We start from the raw sequence: 21,937 nt of genomic DNA, 5'->3' as shown, positions 1-21,937 counted from the left end.
GGAAAATTAATAAATTTTTATACGGGATAAATCTCATTTTCTAGTTTGTTTTTTTTTATTGTCTTTTCTGTTAAACTTTCTACAAAAGTTGTATAAACGGTTAAGTAGAGAATCTCTATCTACAAAATGCTTTCTTTCATGTGGATTACATTACTTGGTGTACATTTAATATAATAGACTGACATTTATAAGCACATAAAAATAATTTTACGTAATACGCTGCGAAATACGTTGACTCCTCCTCCGCCTCACCCCTGAAGTGCCTCCTCCTCTATCCTCCCCATCACTTTCATCGTCCTCTGTCTCAGCTGCATTGTTTTTAGGGCTGCCTCCTCCAAGCAGCGAGGTAATTGCTTTGTTCCGAGCATTTGTGCTAGCTGACACCTCTCCATCTTCTTCCTCTTCATCAGGATCCAAATGTTCCATAAGGAGCTTGAACTATTAAAAAACACAGATTAGTCCACATTGTAACTTCAAAAATAGGCATCTATATCACACTACGTTAAATAAAAAACAAATGGCAAGGTAAAGAAACAGAGTAAAACAAACGGCAGACAACTTCAAACTTGAACAGCTTGTGTTTTGTTCTACAAACTTTTTACTTTCCTCTCTTTTTTTAGTAGATACGTAAAAGCTTTCTTCCTGTGTTTCCAAAATTGCAAGTTTTCTCTAGTTAATATTTTAAAGAATTGGGGGGGGGGGGGGGGGGAGAAAAGAAAAAGGTAAACTAGATCTAGTCTCTGTTCCTATGATGGAAACAGTCAGGGATTAAAGTGAACAAGTTATATAGTAGAGGTATACTAGATGGATGCCAGAAATTAGAAAATACTCCATAAAGATGAGTATCCTTTAGTTGAAATTAATTTTCATTGTGTTTAAAGTTATTAGAAGACTTTGAAAGATAATCCTGCTAAACATCCTGAAAGGAAATGGTGAGTTATCAGTATATTGCATAAGATTACCAGGAACTTAACATTTTGAAATGTTCATCCAATACATCAGGATCTACTTTCAAGTTTATACTGTGTTACCTAGTTTGAAAGGATTTCATGTTTTCTGCAAAGCAACTTTACTTACATCTAAGTACTGTTTTACTATACTCCTCTTCACTTCTTCAGTGATCTTGGAATTAGCCATATCACTCCGCAGAAAATCCAGAGTTTGTTTTGGATGGAAATGAACTCCTGTCTTCCTGTTTATCGCTTTATCATAAACTTTTGCAGATTCAGATGGAGAATATTTCTGAATTTTACTGTTTAAAGAAAACAAAAGGGAAGAGCTTTTAAGGAAAGTCCAAAGTAATTTCAAGGAAAAGCTTTTAAAATCTTCAATATACGTAGTTATATTTTAATCATTCCATATACAATAGACATCCTGGTAAGAAATGAAATAATTGCTTTTTCTAAGCCAAAGTTTCATTACATTCAACTTATCACATTTGTGTTTTTTCTCTAACACAAATCTCTTACTTAAACAATTAGTTACAATGAAGTTTAAAAAAAAAAACTTCCAAACTTAATCCTTACAAAGAACTCACTAGATAACAAGATGGCCTATTATCTAAATATCCTTACCTATCAGAGAATCCACAGAGGTTCTTTAAATGCTGTTTCAGCATCAAAAGTAATAATATGCCTTGGGAGACATTTGCAAATTCAATTAAAGGAGCTGAATTTTCTGGTAAACATTTCATCACAGCATTTATATCATTTTCTTCATCGGAATCTGAATCAGAATCTACTCGTTTCCGTAACCTCCGAGGCTTAGAAGCTTCCTCCTCACATTCGCTCTCACTACCACTGTTACTGTCACTCTCAGTCTCCTCTTCTGATGAAGGCTTTCTTTCCTTTTTTTTGTCTTTCACCATAGACTGCAAAGACAGAGAAGTTAACACACATTCCAAAATTAGGATAAGTAGCATCATGTATGTTTCTAAAAAATCTTTCCAAAATCATTATTGGCTTAAATTAGGAAGAATTCCCTGAACAATGTTATTAATTCATAACTTGGTATTCAAAGATTAAAATTATTCATAGCAAAACAATGCTGAATTATAACCCAAGGCCCCTGAAAAATTGATCCAAAGCCCACATTTTTTTGCAAGGTGGTTACAGAAGGAACTGAAGCAACAAGTACTTCCCTGGCATGCTATTCTTAAGAGACTGCTCAAGTTCATTAGCAGTGACAGTAAAATGCAGTAGAAGGCCAAATACAATAAATCAGGAAGAAAATTCTGTTTTTCTTTCACCTGGATATCGCTTTTGTGTGTCACGTAGATTTCCGTATGTACTTTGGTACAGACTAGTCCAAGCTGATTTTAATCCTTGTCTTTTAAAATTCTATGACACTAATTACACTGCTGACCAGAGAAACCCCCAAATCATCATATACAGTATTACTAATAATCAGTTCTACTACTTGTAGAGCTACAGAATTTCCCACTTGCATTATTACTGCACATAGTATGATTTTTCACAACACAGAACTTAAGATGTCCCAAGTAGGATCTCATCCTCTATGTGCTGGTGCTACACACCAGTCCCCAGTCTGAAGAATGTACTGTCTCTTTCTAGCAGATTAAAAATTGACTTTGGTAGGGTGAGAATTCAAAGCAGCGTACTTTCCAGGTATCAACTCTGACTTGTACTTACTAGTCGGATTGGAAATTCTAGAAATGGGTTTGTTTCCTGACAGTTGGAACCTTCTACTGTTAAACTTGTCCAGGAAATGAAGACACTGAAGTCTTTAAGAAGCAAAGGCCTTTTTCTTACAGGGTTGTGTATTGTCATAACAACAGATACTATACCATTATTGGGGTTCTTATATGCTATCTTAAGAAAAGACATATCGCGCACTCTTTTCTTGCAATAAATGATGTATTTAAAGTCTCCCAGGAGACATACATGCAACTGCCATCAGCTACTTGACAACAAAATAAACAGCCAACTGGATTTTATTATTAAAATTATACAAACAACCACAATAAACCAATATTTCATGATGATTCTGGGTTCATGTACTTCCCAGGTGCATGTAATTAATATTAATTCCAATTAATTCAGCAATATTAGGGAATGATATAGATTTAATATTAAGATCTCAAAATTTGTCATTCTTTTTTAATAACATAAGCAACAATGTAAGGCAATTTTTTAACTAGTGTCTATCAGATACAGGCCAGAACAGAAAGGGTTGCTTGTTTTTAACTACTGGTTACAAAGTAATGCTACTGGTCCATATCATAATAATGGTACTGTATTCACTGAAAAATTGACCAAATTATAGAGAAGCTTATGTTGCCACCATAATAAATATACTAAAATATAAATGCACATACCTCTTTAAATGACTGTAGTAGGTTGCTACCAGAAACTGATAGTGTAATGTCTATATGATGCATTATAAACAGTGGCTCTTCCTGTGTTTGATAAGGAAAACAGGCTAGATTGTCTGCTATGTACAAGAGCATATTCACTTCTGTTTTCTGGAAGTTAAAAAAAAAAGTACATATAATATACATATGAATATCTTAGATTTATACACTTATCCTGTGTTCCTAACAGTCTAGAGCAAAAACATGATCACAAATTTTATTCTATGTACCCCCCAAACCCACTCTGAACAACATGTATATATGCAAAATTTAGTCATACCTGAAGATACATTATTTCTGATCAATCCAAACTGAGTACAGAAAGGTACAGAATGATGCAAAAGTAACACATGCATTCTATTATATAGGTAAATACCTTATATTACAAAGCAAAACAAAGTACCTTAGGAAAATAAAGTTATCAATAATTATGTCATAAAAACACATCATAAAAGGAAAATTTAAGCTTGTAATGCTATATTTTATTTTCAAGTGAAGGAAATGTGATGCTTACTGCGGTATCATCAAAGAGGTTGAGTAAAGAAATTAGAAACGCTCGTCTGTGTTGACGGTTCCCTCGGATCATGGAGTATAGGTGTGAACACAATGCATTGGATGATTCATCGTGTCTAAAACCTCTTACAGGATCTTTTGGGCAGGTATTGATTGCCTGTTGTACCTGGTAAGACATCTTCATACCAGCCACTGCTTTCATCTGAAATGGAAAAGTATTTATTTTTATTTAAACCATTGCTTTCAAGCAGTAAAACTGAAAGTGGAAAATTAAACAAACGCCTGTCAACAGAAACTGCTAGCTCATTTTTTAGCTTATTTCCTTTTAAGTGGATGCTCATCTGAAGTTTAACTTTCAAACATGAACTGAGGTGCACTACTACCTTTTGAGTTGGCAAACAGATTAAAACAGAATTATGGCAGAGATCAAAATGTCTTGTGAACTGCTTTCATCGTAAATTCTATGTTAGAAACATACAGCTAATCTGTTTACCCACTACAGCCAGGTATTCCAATTTAAACAATTTTCAAGAATACTGAAATGTTGTCATACATAAACAGAATATTTTACCAAATGTGTATGCTTGATGTCACTTGTAGTGAAACCAACAACTGAGTCCATATTAGTACAACAGGACTAATAAACAGAAAATTAGGGATCTTTTGCATGTATCCTGTGATTTCCAGCTGATTTTACTTACTTCAAGGCTCCTGCTCTAGTTTCAGAACAATCTCTAGCTAGGCTGCATATCCAACTCTCCTCATACCACCTCTTCTTCTGTTCAGTGTAGTTGTCTCTTCATCTATACATTGTCTTAAATCCCAGCTGCCTACATAGCAAATTTCATCTGCTAGCCTTCACCTACTGGATTAGGTATCTGTTTGGATGCCATGAACAGTGCAATGCTCCAATTTCAGTGGAATAGAATCAGATTTGGGAAGTCCCACAATGTAGTACACACAATGAACCAAGACTAGGGCCTTCTGAAATAAGGAGAGGGTGCTGCAGCTCAATTTCAGATCTTAAGCAGAACTAATGGCACAACTCCACAAGTCCTCACTCAGCCCTCAGATTTTCCTTTCAGCAAGATCCTTCAGTTCTTAACCTATGCTCCTTCTGCTTAGATTACAATTTATAAAGCCTTGATGCCTTAACGTTCTAATACGTATACGCTAAGGACCTCTACTTTTACAAGGTGTTCTCTTCCCTAGTCTACTGATACAGGAAAATCATTGCTGAACATTATGAAACAGCTGTCCTTACCTCTTATCAAATAAATGCTCTTATGTACTATTCAGTGAGGAAAACACTACTATGAATTATAAATTAAAGGAAATTTTAGACTGGAAGAGATGCTTCAAATTATTATATCCTTTCTATTTCTAAGAACAGAAATCTCCAAACAGGGGAAAGAGTTGGGATCTTCTTTACAACTGCTTATGGTTATTGTTTGTTACTTTATATTCTTTTTCTGCAGCTGAGGCCTATTCAAGTGTTAAGTCACCAGAGAACGTAACAGTATTTTGTAAAATGATAAATTAGAATTACTTACGTGAATGAACCCAGCATATTTTTTGTCTATTTCCACCAACTGTTGGTCAGCTTTGTTTCGCATAGAGGGCTCTGGATCTGTGCCCATAGCAATTAAGTATGGCACACACTTTAAAAACAAATGAAATTATTATTCAAAGTCATTGTACCTCCTCTTTCTCAGTCTTTGTTCTTCTACTACACTATTGTTCTTGTTATACTCTGAGTACTGCAGAAACTAGAATAAGAAGCTCTATGCAACTTACTACCTGACCACTATTTGCAAGCAAATAGTGCAAAATACACAAGAGACCAGCATTATAAACAATAGAAGTTGTGTGAGGTTTCAGGTAGTATTTCCATTTCTCTCAAACTCTAAAGTCAATTTACACTACAATAAAATGCCATTTAAAAAAAAAAAAAAAGAAAACACCACTGAACATGCACAATGGCTGTGGTATAAAAAAATAATTACAAAAATATTATGTAAGCAAAGAATAATGGAGATGATGACTGAAGTTCTGACATTGACTCTGGAATTCCATAGTGTTTGGAGGACATGGGGATTGAGGTGGAGGCAAGCTGACACAGTTTTCAGGATAAAGAATCTAATAAAGAAAACAGCTTGGCATACACCTGAAATTTCTAAGTATAACAGAAATATGCTCCAATGTACATTTGTACATGCTCTTTAGGCACTGGCTGGGCTTTTACATCTTGATCCAAAACCAGAAAATACAGCATTTGGAATCTCACTGGCTAAACAACATAAAACAGATTTCAAAATATGCTTTCTGTAAAGACCCCTTGCTACAATAAGAAATTACTGTAACATAGCTGGAAGAGAAAAACTAGAAATGTATCTAGCAAGCATAAAAACCTCTGAAAATCTGAATAACAAACACCCCCATCATAAAAGCCTACCATACCTGAACAGGATGGATGAGACCCTGGTTTAATGTCAGTGCAATGACATTTAGAGCAAAGTGGCGTACACTGGACTGGGTATGAAAGAAAGCCTCAAGGACCTGTTTGAGATATAGCTGCATGATGGAACTACTCATTCCTGAGGAAATATCACCCATTTCTTTCAGGTCTTCCTGTTTTGCTACTTTTTTCCCTGTAAAAAGGACAAAAGCAATAGCACACTCACTACAGTATAATAATTTACTTTGCCATTACTTGATACATACTGATCTTTAAGCTTTACAATGCATACACATTTCAGCTGTCTTAAAATGGGTTTATGATCTCATGTAACATAGAACAGTCTGATGGTAAATATACATCAAAAAACTAAAGAGACATGACTTTAATTAAAGTCTTGTTCCTCAATAAAGGTTTTAATTTTTAAAGTTTCTTATTTTGTATCTGCAAATTAACCTTAGAGAAGATTTTGATAAAACATATTACTACCATCATTACAGCAATTATGCATTCTGGATTGCTTCCAGGATTTATACATCTTGAAAGTAAATAATAAGCTACACTTCTCAATATACCTATGCACATAATGATTTTTTAAAAATTATTCTAAGATACTTTGGGTACAATATTACTGATCTGATAACAATCTTAAGTGACTCAGTTCACATACATAGTAATTGTATGCAAGAAAGTTAGGTTTTGCATGCCTCATTAGCACAGAAGAACTCAACACTTACAGTCTCTGTCTGCCTGCTGCATACGTGTATCCTCCTCCTGCAAGTAGGTCTGGAGGTTTTTTAACACCTGGATTTTTAAGTTTACTGAACAGTTCTTATCTGAAAGAATGCTGTTGTACAAAGTCTTCACTTCCTGTTCGAACATTAAACTTGGATGTTGTATAAATGCAAATCCTAAGGGTGGAAAAAAAAGAGGAAATATTCCACGTTATTATCATCTAGAAATTGTATTTCTGCTTTTTAAGTCTTTCTTCAAAATGGAGGTATGAAATTTATCTCCTTCCAACAGCATAGCTTTTCTAGTCCAAATAGTATTGCTTTTTCATATGGACACCATTCAAAGCTTATAAGGAGTTCTATTAGCCATGACAGTTCTATTAGCCATGACTGACAGATAAAGATGGGGTGCCGACCCAGGGCAGTTGCACTAAGAAGAGTTATACAGGTCTGGAAGCATGTCCAGTGTACTGGTCTGCATCTGAATGACTAGGAGCTCTCACAAGAGCAAGGGAGGAACACTGCTAAAAATTACCCATTGTTTTTCTAATACATTTGGAGAAAAAACATTCTGCTGAAACTGTGAAGAGTTATTCATATGGAGGCAGAGCAAATGTGGAAAAATTGATAAATATCACAAGTATTTAAAAATAAAATCTTAAAAGAAAAAAACAACAGTGAACACAGTAAAATTTATACTTCTTGTTGTAATTATTCCTATACATATTAAGGTCTTAGCTTGAAAACTATCTGAAGCATTCCCAAGACTACATCTGTTGGAAGATACACACTATAGAACGGAATTGTTTTTAGCTGCAGCCTTACCCTTGACAAAGAACTGGTTATTCTTAGGCAGGGAAGTCTTTATTTCATAAAAACTTTGATCTAAATATAGTATATATTTAGTATATATACTAAATCAGTATATATACTAAACATACAGTATATTATCATGTCATATAATGACATACATGTCATATATATGTCATATAATGACATACATGTCATATGACATATATGACATTATATGGCATAATGTCATATAATGACATACATGTCATGTATGACATGACATTATATGGCATAATGTCATATAATGTCATATATGACACGTATGACATAGTCGTATGTCATATAATGACATATATGTGTCATAATTATATGTCATATAATGACATATAATTACATATGTCATATAATGATATATGACAGTATATATCATTTTAGATCATGTATGTAGATTTAGAAGTGCTGCCGACGAACTCTTACAAAGTATCATTAAAAAATAGTAATGGGAACATAACTTCCCAATTTAAACTATGTTTAACTACTTGATTCATTTTTTTAAGACTGTGAGAAAAGCAGACATTAAGTGTATTTTTCACGACCACAGGAAACTAAGATTCTGAATGAACACACAGAAAATATATAAACATAAAAGAAGAATGGGGGAAAAAAATAAAGCAAAATTATGCAAAAGCAATGTATAAAAGTAGCTGTAACAAAGGGAAGACTGAGTCAGGTTTTTAAAACTGTCTCTGTGCACACAGAAAAGACAGTGTAGGTAAAGGCTAAGTCTAGGGCAAGACCTCAGTGTGTTTAAGATGTCATTTTAGTCAAAACAAGAAGCAGAGAGAAGCAGGTGACATACAGGGGAAAGAGGAGAAAAAGAAAAAGGAATGATGATGGTCTTTGGAGTATGTGGTATAATTGTGCACTCTGTACAGGTGTATATTAATGTTTATAACTTGACCACCTCTGAGCAAGTCCAACCCATTTATTAAGGTTAATTTTAAAAATGAAAAGCACATGAATGTATATGTAACAATCCATAACTCTTTCTTTCCTTCATTCACTCACTTAAAAGAGTCTAAAACCATCAGTACTCTCGGGGAAATTCTTATTTTTCCATCCACTGTAAGTGGGGAAGAAATCTTACTTGGTGTAAGAATTTGTCATACGAGATGAAAAAAGGCATCTGCTGTGTTCTTTTAAGGACTGACTTCACATCTCAGGGCTGCCCTCACACCACTTCTCTTCATACCTTTGTTTTCACTCTGTTAAGAGTAAGCACTAAACTTGGCTGAATAAGGCATTACCTGTTAGATATTTACAGGTTTAGCTAAATTTAATAACAAAATCTTATATCCTCAACCTGCCTTGCAAGTACACATCTGGAAGAGAAGCATAACTGTAATTATTAAGCTTATGGTTAAGCTTAATCCCTCAACAGCAGTGACACATTCCAAAGCAAAGGCTAAAACCGTTGAGTGTCCTTACTGAAATGACACACTAATAATTGCCAATAGCAAAGTACACACTCTTCACATGACGCCTTCACTGTGTATAAGTGTTGAATTAGCTTGCTAGTCCTTTTCGCCTTATTGCTGCACACAAAAGTTGAATGGCTTTGACAACTTTGCTCAATTACCAGTCTGTAAGGTGGAACTTTGCACTGTCTACCACATCTCCATACATCCAACAGCTATCCTCAAAATGGAAACAGTACTTAGATGAGATCAATACATCACTGAAAACAGTTGTCTGAGGTTTAATTAGAATAAAGACCGATATGCTTACAGGCAGGGAAAAAAAAAAAAAATCTGAAGAATGCCTACTGACAGCCACCCCCATTTTCCTCCTCCCCCCAAACTGATCACAGTTCAGTCTATAATTTAGAAACATTTTTGGCAAATGCAACATTCTCCACATCCATGAGCAAAGCAATCATGTCTATGGTTAGGAAGACAGTCCCTATCCCATGTGCAATATTCTGTAGAGGACAATTAAATTGAACTGGACTACAGTTAAGTGTTGTGCACCTTGATGTAACACCTAGAAAAACTCCAACTAGTCCAGAAAACTGTAGCATTGCTCCTGCAACAGAGGCAATTCTAAAGCCATTAATCTCGCTCAGCTGTCTGAAATGGTTTCTCATAGAATATGAAACCAAGATTCAGTCTCAGTCCTTATCCTGAGAGTCCTCCCTAGCCTGAACTGAAGCAGGATATCTAAAAAAGCCACTTGAACAGCAACATAAAGAGGCAAATTCTTGTCCACAGTTAAACTATGCAATGCAAGCTCACATGCCTGGGAGACAACTTTCTTCAGACTAAGCCATAACCATGAACTGAACTCTTCCAGAAACCAAGGCCTATCTGCCCAAATAAGATTCTCTCACATGTACAGTTTTTGTCCTTGAGCAGAGGATGAATGTGATACAAACCACTCAAATAGCAGTTCATATCCTACTGCAAGTCACTGAAATACCATACTAATGCCTTTAGATAAAGAATCTATTTAAAACTGAAATACTGCCAAAATCCCAAAACAAACTGTTATATTTAGACTATGACATCATCTCAATGCCTCATGAAATCTCACAGAGCATCCCCCAGTTGGTATAAACTGCCAGAGTTCCCTTGATTCCTGCGGAATATCTGCCCCTACACTTAAAATGTTCAAAGTTTTTCCAGCACTTTTTCTAGTTATTCTTTAACCATACCTTGTGGACTGAAAAACAAGATTTGGAGTTACAACACACTTGCACGTGGGGAAAAAATAACATCTCCATTACTTTGGAAACCTGATGCTTTTTAAAGACTTGGTCACACATCAAAAAGGCATTCACTGTCAAAAGCATCCACTCTGCTGCAGAAGTATGCAACTTCAAAGTATCCCTTTGACTACATTTCTATAGCCAGTTCTCAAATAAAACATTCAGTGAACTTAGATTTTAAACAAACTCCCCTGCCACTACATAAATAAATGAATTCCTGCTGAAATGCATGGATTTTTACTATAGGAGAATAATAAAAACTATTAATATTTCTTACCAAGGCCAATAATGGCTTTTGTCTGTACTTCTTCATCTGAATGCTTTGTAAAATACATCAGCAGTTCAAGTACTTTATCCTTAATGTTAACCTGAGGAAATTAAAACAAAATAATAGCTATTTGAAGATGAAACAGATTATTTTAATCTCTTATAAAAAGCATAAATATCAAAAAGGAGAAACATAATCTTACTGCATGGCCTTTGCAAAACCATGTATTTAAAAACCAAAAAGCTATATTGTATGCATTATGAAAAAATACATAGCTTTGAGGGACTAGGAATAATGTGCTTTCAAATTGAAGTGGAGCATTCAATATACATAACACATGGAGAGTAAATACAAGTTATTTTACCTTACTGTTGCCCTTAAAATCTTCCTGATCAAAATCAAAATGCCGACACAGTGCTCCAACAGTGAAAAGTGATCTAAGGAGTGCTGGTTTATTGGCAGTAAGTATTGTACTGTTGGGGTCTTCTTGGTGTTGACTTTTTAATTTCGAAAGTGCACCTACAGTAACATAAAAGTTATGATCATAGTATTTAATCGTGCTGTATCCCTAAGACAAAACTTGTAGCCAAAACTGAAAAGTAACAATTACATGTTGTGATTTTACTTACCATAGTATCTATTAAAACAGGCCCACACAAATTTATAGTTCTGGGTGACCTTGTTCACAACAGCCCCAAGACAGCTCACACAATGCTGAACAACCTAGGAGCAAGAAAGAACAAATGAGTTATATATTTAGAAGTTAAAACTGAGATTTTTGTGAAGTTATGTAGGAAAAAGCCATGTAGAACTAAAAGTAATGATCTAACAGATGTAATGTCCATCTCCTAGACTGCTCTGAAAACCTGCCCAAACTTATAATTTTTAAAATATAGCAACACCACATACAAACACCAGTAAACCAAGTACACTGATTTTTCATGGCTCAAAAGTTATCTTTGTAATGAAGTGTCGTGGTTTAGCAGTCAGCAACTAAGCACCACACAGTTGCTTGCTCATCCTCCCCGCCCCCGATGGGATGGGGGAGAGAATCTGAAGAGCAAAAGTAAAGAAAACTCGTGGGTTGAGATAAGGACAGTTTAATAATTAAAATAAAATAATAATAAAAAATTCTAATGAAAATGAAAACAATGAGAGAGAGGGAGGGAGGGAGGGAGACAGAGAGGGAGGGAGGGAGGGAGGGAGGGAGGGAGGGAGGAGAGAGAGAGGGAGGAATAAAACCCAAGATAAACCAAGTGATGCAGCTGCTCACCACCTGCCAACTGATTCTCAGTCTGTTCACAAGCAGAGATCACTGCCCCCTGGCCAACTCCTCCCAGTTTCTATACTGAGCATGATGTCATATGGTATGGAATAGCCCTTTGGCCAGTTTGGCTGTGCCCCCTCCCAGCTTCTTGTGCACCTGGCAGAGCATGGGAAGCTGCAAAGTCCTTGACTATGTGTAAGCACTGCTTAGCAACAACTAAAACATCAGTGTGTTATCAACATTATTCTCATCCTAAATCCAAAACACAGCACTATACCAGCTACTGGAAAGAAAAGTAACTTTATCCCAGCTGAAACCAGGACATGAACACAGACTTTCTTTAAATCAAAACGAGGTATTTCACAATGTGAAATGGAATCAACTGAATAGTAGCAATTAAAAGCTTACCGTCATGCCATATTTGATTATGAGTTTCATGAGGTCTTCCTCAATAGTGGCAAGAAAGGTCTCACTTGGGTGCTCCATTAGTGGCACTACAAGTTCTAAGATTTTTGCAACATTGCAGATCACCATGAAATCATTCTGGGTCTGAAACAACAGTATTTATAGCATTTAACATTTCTGGACGTATTACCTATAAGCTAAGTATTATTAATATGTATTATGTAATACATATGTGTTAATATTACATAATATATTTTAATATAATACAATTACATAATAGTATAATATAATTATGTATCTTATGTAAGATATTTGGTAAAGACTTAAAAGAATATTTATACAGTTTACATCTGCTTTTAAATTACATATTATTTTGAAAGCAAGTTCTTGTTTTCTACAGAACTTCTGGAAAAAAACCCAAACCTGTAGAAGCAGAACTTCACCTCTCATCAAGGCTGTGACAGACCTGAAAACTTTCATTCCTGATAATTTTTTGGAGTCCTACAACAAATCTAGGAACTCTTCCTGACATATGCACACTAGAGAACACACAACACCTGGCAACAGGTATCGGCAACAAATGAAGTTGTGCTATGACTCAATGTGCCTTAAACAAAATAGCTAATAATGCACACAAATGTAGAAACTACCATTAAAATTATTACTGGTTTACATTATCATGACTGTATATGTATTGTAAGTGAGGAATATATGGAAAACATTTATATATTAAAGATACCTCCTGCTAGAAATTGACTTTTTTTGACAAATCAAGCTCACTAATCAGGATCGGGTAATTCCCAAATGCTACTATCAAGCTCTTTAACATATTCAAGCTGACAGTGGCAATTCTACAATTCATCTCAACCTGTGTAAGTACAAAACTTATGTAACACACTAAAGAGATGTTGCAGCAAGTAAATAATCAGATAACCCTTTCCTATTCTGTTTGATCAGAAGCAGCTCTAAAAGTCTGTTGTAGATGTGCCTAGAGAATACTCTAGGGCTGAACCTGTAAAATGCTAGGCTATACCTAAAAGCTAAGCCGATAACAAGTATTCTCAAGCCTGCCCTTCCCTGGGCAGCTGACCTAATGTAATGGATTGCTGCCACCCACCCAGCCAAGCTGTTCCTTGAGCCATGGCTGCATGATCCTGCCCTGCTCCTTCTGCCAGATCAGGGGTTCATCACAACATTCATTGAGCCAACTGTACTAATCAAAATGGCAGAAAGCACTGCAATGTTTCAGAGGAAGGGGGCCATTTTACCGGATTGTGGGGGTTCAGCATTATAGCTCTCTATCATTTTTGTGAGCTAAACTGTCTTGCAGGGGAATACAAAAACACTAGAGCTAGGGAAGTGAGAGGTGAAGTATGGAAGAGGATGGAGCAGAACATTTTCCTTCTGATATATTTTCTATATGTTAGATCACTCTATCTTATAGAACCATACCTTTAGCCTTAAGATGCATATGTTAAATGTTAACTACTTTTAGGACTGTGACTATAAAACAAAACAATTTTAAGAAATTATTTCATAACAGGTGAAAAACTGGGTTTTAGTCCTCAAGGGAAAGAGGCAGCACAGGTTTCAGTTTCATTTGGCTGTAAAATGTGGAGGTAGAGGGTGAGGAATAGAATCTTAGAAGCTACAGAGATCACCAAAAGGACCTAGTATCTTCAGAAGCTATGATGCCCATGAAATAAAATACAATTTAAATTTCTATTTTCCTACCTTCAATTTCATCAAGTATACAAGACAGCCATTCATTTCCATGCTTAATTATCTGGGGAAAAAAAAAGACTGATTTTCTCTACTTACACTGCATTTAGTGGTCAGGTATGGCTGCATGGTCATGGCATGTTTGACCATTAGCTGGGGCCTGATTTTGCTGAATAAGAACAAAGTGGTTATGCAAGCAACCAAGCGACCAGAATTCACACCTTTGTTGTCAGAATCTGCAACAGATTAGAAAATACAAAAAGGATATTAAGTCCAAGTGATGTCTGAGCAATGAAAAACATATGGCTTAAACATAATTTGAATATCCCTTTCATTACATCTCTTTCAAGATCAATACAGAATATTCTTATTAGATTAGAGATGAGAACATAATGTGTTAACATTTGTATGTGATCACAAAATATGCGAAATAAGAAGCAAAGATGCTTCAAAGACATCACTAGTTTTTAAACTACTTACTGTACACATAACACTGGCCAAGCCAATGATTCCTATTACAACTGTAGAACATACTAATGAGAATAAAACTTGCCACATTTATTTTGGTTTTCATGATCTAAAAGTTTGAACAAGTTATTTTAAAAGTAGTTCTGTTATTGTGGTTAGCTAGAGAAAATTAGGGAAGCTTTATTATTATACAGTGCTCAAAAGTTCATAAAGAACTTAAATGCAATAATTCATTACCATCAGTTTTGTAACAGGAATTCTGTAACAGTAACTTTTTGTGATAGTAATCTGAACAACCACTGTTACAGTATCATATAAAATTCAAAGGAGCTACTGGGTTGTAAACAATATTACCTGATAAGGATTCCTCATATTTAAGAATGTGCTCAACCAAATTGTCAACAAGCTGAGTACAGGCTTTCTTCACAGGTTTATATGAAGCATCCTCTTCTGACTTCAACAGCTGTAGCAGATGAAACAGAAAATGATTTAGTATTAAGGGTGCATTCATTTACATTGGATACATGCTGGTTTTATAACAATTACTACAGGTACACATGGATTTTTCACTAGTATTTATTTATACTAGTATAAAAAGTATTTATTTAACTTCTCCATAAAAGTTACATGGTGAAGAAAAAATTAAGGGAAGTAAAAAATCAAACCAAAATGCAAGAGAAGTAAAGAAAAATTAACTGTGACAAAAAGACAGAAGAGAACAGTTCTACTGATTTTTGCATTGGGATGAAAGCTAAATTTGTGCTTAATGAAATAATGCAGAAAACAATAATGTAGTCATACTTGCCAGCAGTAACTAATAGGAGTTAGAAGGCTTTTTAAAATGCTTAGAAAAAAAAAAAAAAGAGCAAATTCAAAAGGAACGTTGTTTTTGACACTAAGCAAAAATACCAAACGAAGATGAAACATAGTTTTATGAACATTTTAATCAGTTAGCCTTCCTCCGTATGACTCTGGGTACTGAAATTGTGTCCATGAAGATCCTTTAATATCTAAGAAGGATTGAGACCATACTATAGCCTTTTCTTCAGTATAGCAGGCATTAAGAGGCACTTTGGTTTACTTGGCTACCTATTTTCATGGCACTCCAGGCTAAAGTAAAATCTTTGGAGACTTCTAATTCCCCCATGCATGCTTTAGTTAATTTTGCTTGAAAATTAACGAGCACATAGAAGTTGTAGAGGAGAAAGATAACACAGGCTAAGAGATATAAACAAAGCAAGCTCATTTCTTTGAAAAATCAGAGTAAAATATAATGTAGAAGTAAGCTATACTCTGAAGACTCACTGCTTCTATAAACTGTGTGACAAATATATTGGACGTGAAAATACACTTATCTACCATTTTAAAAAATCTACATTACACTAGATGCCTCATTTCAGAATTAAGTATCTTAGCTGCGGACTTCATGTTGTGTCACTCATTATTGAAGAGACCATGAAATTAAAAACAAACAAACAAAAACCCTCCCCAAAACAAAAAGTGAAGTATTTTTAAAACAGATCATATGGAAAGAAAGAAACTAATGTTGGAGACAAAGAAAATTACACCAATGAAGATTTTAAAAAAGGTCAGATGTTTAGAGGGCATGAACTGAATTTGTCTACTATAAAGTACTGCTCTTATAGTCTCCCTTCAATGTGTTTTAGTACCAAAAGAAATGTTAAAATTCTTACAATGATGGTGCCATACATTCAAAATTCATCACTTACATTTTGAAGAAGCTGTTCAAACCAATCATACCCTGTATCTCTACAAGCTGCAACCTAAAAGTAGTTTTGAGAATAAACTGGTTAAAAAAGGCATCTGAAGAAAAATTACTTCAATACAGATGTCATCTTAAAAGATCAATAAACATGCATAGACATACTTTCATATGCATTCAGTACAACAATTTTATATCTTTGGATATTAGAAACTGTCTTCTGCATTTGAAAAATAGTTGTCACCATTTAAATGACTCCAGAATTTGTATTCCATACAACAAGAAGCCTACACATTTTACTGGAGATTGCTGGCTCTAACATAAACCACATTTTGGTTTTATAGAACAACATTTTGTTGTTTGTACAGATTAAAGCACAAATACAAGCCTGACATATTAAAAATGAACATGCGTGCATATATATGCACATACATATTTTTATATAAACAAACCAAGCTTTCACTAGTATCATATGTCAGGACCAGCCCACAGGTGCTCCAAAATAGAATTGGCAGGAAAACTGAGAATTAAGCTGAAGTCAAATTGACTGACTTCTCAGTCTGGAAAAATGCACACTAGACTACCATTTTGTAAAAATACTGAAAAGCAGGATGAGTTTAAACTGTAAGATTTTAAGTAATGAAGTGAGTACTTTTATTTGGTATTTACATCTTGGTATAATTGATATTAAAACACCTTCTCAGCAACCAAAACACCTTTTGGTTTTACACAAAACATTTTAACTACAAATTAAAACATTTTATTTGAAACAGATTTTGTTATTTTGGAGACATGCTATTTAATTTGCTGCTCCTAAAAAGTAGGTACAATTATGCAGATACTAGTTTACCCTGGGTGAGAACATGACCCTGTATTTGTTAAAACAGCTTATTAACCTTTCAAAATAAATGTTATCAATTGAGGAAATTTTTCTTTTAAGAGACAACTTCTTAGTTAGGCTTAACTATATGCTGCTACTAGCATTCCTGGAAAAAGTTAAATATAATAGAAATTTGTTGTGTTTAAACTGAACAAGTATTTTATATAACCTGAATATAATGTGGTCCCAGTTATCATTGCCAGCAGATTAGTGAGCATTTGAAGTTTCCTGCAGCCTGTCCCATCAGATGAATAATTCTAGCATATATTCAATGTCAGGAGACATATAAAGAAAACCATGTGACAATTAAATTACTTGCATATTTTTGGTATTCTAAAAGACTACAGACAATATTTCAAAGGTACTAAAAATATAATTAAATTTTGCACGCAATATAATTCAAATTTGTTTAACATACCACATCAGTGATGTTTAGTATTTTCCTGGTCATTGCTTCTTTGTCATGGTGTGGAGTTGGAGTAAACCAGAGCTTCTGGAATGTCTCGTTTACTAATTTCTGAAGGGAAAAAAATTTTAGCAGAAATAAACACACTTATCTTGTCACACAGGTATTATTTCTAATACATCCATACAATAGATTTGTTGATGATATGTGCCATTTTGTAAGGAATTATTCAACCTAAGTGAGACTGTTGTAGAGAATGTTATCTGAGACAGACCCAGATCTACTATTACAGCAGTTATACTGGCCTCTAAGCAAGCTACACTAAAATGATCACTGGGAACTGATGCTACAGAAAACGGAGTTACCACTTTCCTGCATTAATTTGCATTCCTCAGGAAAACACAGTACCCTGAGAAGCTGGCAACTGAACACAAGATTACAATTTCTACAGCAGAATTAGAAGCAATTGTAGATTACTTTGGCATTTTCAGAACAGCTGTGACAAGGTGGGGAAGAGAGAGGAGCTAAGTCTCTCTACACAAACATAGGAAGTACATTCCCTTCCACCAATGTTTTTTCATGGAGGAAAAAATGAAATAGAATAAAAGTGAACTAATTATTCCCAAATTACTTATAAAGCATATGGTTGTAAGAAGCATTCCTCATCCATGGAGACATTAAAAAATACATTGAAGATAATGCCTCATTTTTTCTGCTGTTAGAAAGGCAAGGGGAAGGACAAGAGAGAACAAGGTCATCCTCCTTCCCCAGCAGCACCTTGGATCCAGCTGTTCATCTACTTCTTGATTAACAGTCTTGTAAGAAAGCCACTTGGCATTAACATAAGTGGTAAAAATACATGGTGCAGCTTAAAGTTGCAGATTTCAAATCCTACTAAAAATGTGATATAAAATTATTACAGGTGTATTCTTAATTACCCAGCAATTAAAAAATTATTTTTGCCAAATCAAACAAAAAACATCAGTGTCAGGTTTATGATTCAACACATAATCTTAGTTTTATGCCCTTCTGCATATACATTGCACAAAGAGTAGAATATGATCACATAAGTAACATTTTAGGGGGAATAACTGATTCATTAAACATTCAGAATTAATGCAAAATTAACACAGACAAATACTTTATAATTTTTATACACAGAACGTACAAATCTGGCATATATTAATGTCAAGTACTTAATTTTGACTTAAAGTTTATTTTGTTTGCAGAAAGGAGTTTTATATGCCAATTTTACTTGTTAGAAAAGAGAAGTACCAGAGACAACACTTACAAGAAGAAAAAAAAAAAAACCAAACCAACTCTAGACAATAACTTTTTAAAATATTTTGATTGTCAGCAAGAACTTGAAGAAAATAGAAGAAAGAAAAGAAAGAAAACCAAGTCACACAGCAATGTAGAAAGCTAAGATATTTGCTCTCAAAAATTAAGTGAATAAAAATCATAAAAATTACAAAGGAGGAATGCAGTACTTGATTTTTTTTTTGTTTGTCAAAATATAGAAACACATTATGATAATTAAAATCCTGAAGGATATGTTTCATTCTACCTTAATGCCTTCTTCATCATTGACTCTCCGAATCATTTTCACACACATCTCTGTAATTTTGGGAAATGTCGGTTGTTCAATGCAGATATCCCTAAGTATCTTTATGACTCTTTTTCTGACACTGATACCAGTATCCTGTGAGGAGAAAAGCATTACGCTCTTGAAAACAAATCAGACATATTAATTAATTTATGTATTATATGAATTAATATTTGAAGATCACCCAATCTGACCTGCAAAATTTATTTAGAAAAGGCAGCTAAAATATTCTGAAGTGCATTTATACAAAAGGTCAGCATAACTTGTACCGCTTTATCTGCAACAATTCTAAAGGTTCTGGCTGAGTCCCCAGAATGCTAAAACGCTTCCTCCATTTATACCCTCCGATCTAAGAGCTAATGATGTCACAAATGTATAATTCCACTTCTTAATTCAAGAGCTTACAAGCTAGATGTGATGATGCTTTAGCTACTTTGTTGGAACACACAAGATTCTTTGTAGATCTGGACTGTAATACTTCAAGCCTTTGGATAAAGCTTATGGATAACATACATGCAGCAATCTTTTCAATTTTCCTAGGCTTCATCTAAGGAGATGGATGAGGGGCCTCACTTCATATTACCTTATTCAAAACATGTTGAATCTGAATGTCAGGATGAACTGCTTTATGCATACTCATATGCACATGAAGCTACTTATCTCCAAAACCCTTCACAAACATGTTTTATCATGTAACTCTAGCAAATGAGTAGTATTTGACTAAAAATCTGATATGGATGCTAAGAGCCAGTGTTATCTTGCAGTTAAATTAACACTGTATTTTATCTGAACACCCAGACAAAAAACACTTTTTATACAAAAACTCTAATAAGAAGCCTTTTAAAACACTAAAACATAGCATAGAAAAACAAAATAGTTCTATCTTTTTTTCTTTTGGATTACAAATGACAACTTTAGATTACTGTGTGGTAGATCTTTCTTCATCACCCACACTACTGAACTGCTGTCAATGACCCATACCTCACACTTCAGAGATGTGGCAACATTCCTCATTATACCTAATTTGTGCTTTAATGATGGAATTGAAAGGAATGTAATCCTGGTTCTGATGCAGTACAACTTTCTATATGTGTTTATCTTTTGATGTAACAAAGCCTCACTGGAAACAAGTGATGCATTTTACAAGGTTGGTCTTAAAAGCACCATGCTCCCCATTAAAATAATAAGACATAATTTACTCTTGCGATCATCATTCCATATTATTAAACATATAAACTCAGTTGAAAACAAATTTTCCAATGACACTTATTTTATCATAAATATCACAAGTCACCGTACCAATATTCTTTCAATCAGCATGTCATAATACTGCTCAGCAAGCTGAGGACGACAAAGCACAAATCGGCCAAGCAGCTCCACAGCTGCTTCTCGTACACTAGTGGAGTTATCCATTAACCGTCCATGAACACCTCGTTGCATATCCAGCTAAAAAGAACAAATAAAACACAGATCCAAAATAAGAAATAAAGATTTCTTTCAAGCGTGACAGAAGAACACATGTGCATGATGGATATTTCATTTTTTTTACCCTGGCTAGAATACTGGGGTCTACAGCAACAACCTCAGACAAACACTTCATGGCTTTTGTTCGAACAGCAATTGCATTTTCACCAAGTACACGCAGAATCTAATAAGAGAACAAAAACAAAGATTCAATTGCTTTGGGAAGGTAGCAAACAATGTTTAACAGGCAAAAATGCAGCAGAATAACATGCAAATGATTTAACTAAAATAAGAATATCTGTCTACTAAAAATTGTATATATCTTCTCAGACAGTAAAAAGTTGCATGCAAGTGATGTTCCATGGCACTGATAACTGAGCATGGATATTTAGTAGGATTTGCTACTTCTCTAAGACTGGTCCAAACAGGATTTACACAGGGTCTGTATGTTCGCTTTAAGTCCCTTCATTTTAAACTCTACTCCTGTCATTCAGTTGTGGCTTTCACCATGGTTCTTTTAATAGGAGAGTTGGATTTGGACACTATAATTTTAAGAATAGCTCTGTATGCAGATCAACGTAAGTAACACAACCTAAACTAAACAACTAAACCAGTACTTGAGTTCAGACATGTCACCATGCCAACATGTTAGTGGTGTTCTCCCAGAAAAAGCAAAGAAATGACACTGGTCAAACAACAGCTTCCAAAGTGACAGTGACATGCACTGCAAGCAACTGACCAAGTTGGCTTGTATTTTCAAATAAAACTAAGATTAATTTAATGAGTTAATATTACCAAATGAGCATGCATCTTACAGAAACTGTAAAAAAGATTTCAACATTTTGCAATTATCCTCTTACTGTGAACATCTAAGATAATGATTTTGCCATACAATTACATGGACAAATAAAATAATGTATGTACAATATGACATAGGAAATGCATGCAAGAAAAAGAAACATAATCACTTATGTCACCAATACAGAATATGAAAGCACATGGTGTTATCATGGCCTGTTAAATACCTGTGCTCAACAATGAACAGATATTGCACACTACCGTAAAAGTGTTTGGAATCAGAAACCAACTCT

General features: G+C 34.5%; 1 protein-coding gene across 5 annotated transcripts in view; it reads right to left on the bottom strand.

The window, feature by feature from the left end:
• NIPBL (NIPBL cohesin loading factor) overlaps positions 1-21,937 on the bottom strand; it is a 171,867-nt gene that overhangs the window by 2,036 nt on the left and 147,894 nt on the right. For 4 of the 5 annotated variants that reach the window (XM_072858656.1, XM_072858658.1, XM_072858659.1 and 1 more), the window contains 19 exons: positions 20,932-21,030; positions 20,682-20,828; positions 19,344-19,478; positions 17,789-17,887; positions 16,498-16,551; positions 15,122-15,230; positions 14,399-14,535; positions 12,581-12,721; positions 11,535-11,628; positions 11,270-11,424; positions 10,915-11,005; positions 7,082-7,255; positions 6,347-6,537; positions 5,440-5,547; positions 3,888-4,088; positions 3,338-3,484; positions 1,575-1,870; positions 1,078-1,252; positions 253-438 (listed from right to left, as the gene is read on the bottom strand). In XM_072858656.1, coding sequence (XP_072714757.1) covers positions 253-438; positions 1,078-1,252; positions 1,575-1,870; positions 3,338-3,484; positions 3,888-4,088; positions 5,440-5,547; positions 6,347-6,537; positions 7,082-7,255; positions 10,915-11,005; positions 11,270-11,424; positions 11,535-11,628; positions 12,581-12,721; positions 14,399-14,535; positions 15,122-15,230; positions 16,498-16,551; positions 17,789-17,887; positions 19,344-19,478; positions 20,682-20,828; positions 20,932-21,030 — 2,739 coding nt within the window. Of the gene's footprint in view, positions 1-211; positions 439-1,077; positions 1,253-1,574; positions 1,871-3,337; positions 3,485-3,887; positions 4,089-5,439; positions 5,548-6,346; positions 6,538-7,081; positions 7,256-10,914; positions 11,006-11,269; positions 11,425-11,534; positions 11,629-12,580; positions 12,722-14,398; positions 14,536-15,121; positions 15,231-16,497; positions 16,552-17,788; positions 17,888-19,343; positions 19,479-20,681; positions 20,829-20,931; positions 21,031-21,937 lie in introns of all 5 variants that reach the window. The other variant, XM_072858657.1, reaches the window with a different exon arrangement.

This window comes from Ciconia boyciana, chromosome 4 (assembly GCF_034638445.1).
Source record: "Ciconia boyciana chromosome 4, ASM3463844v1, whole genome shotgun sequence".
NCBI lineage: Eukaryota > Metazoa > Chordata > Aves > Ciconiiformes > Ciconiidae > Ciconia > Ciconia boyciana.
This window is presented reverse-complemented; position numbering and strand designations above follow the sequence as displayed.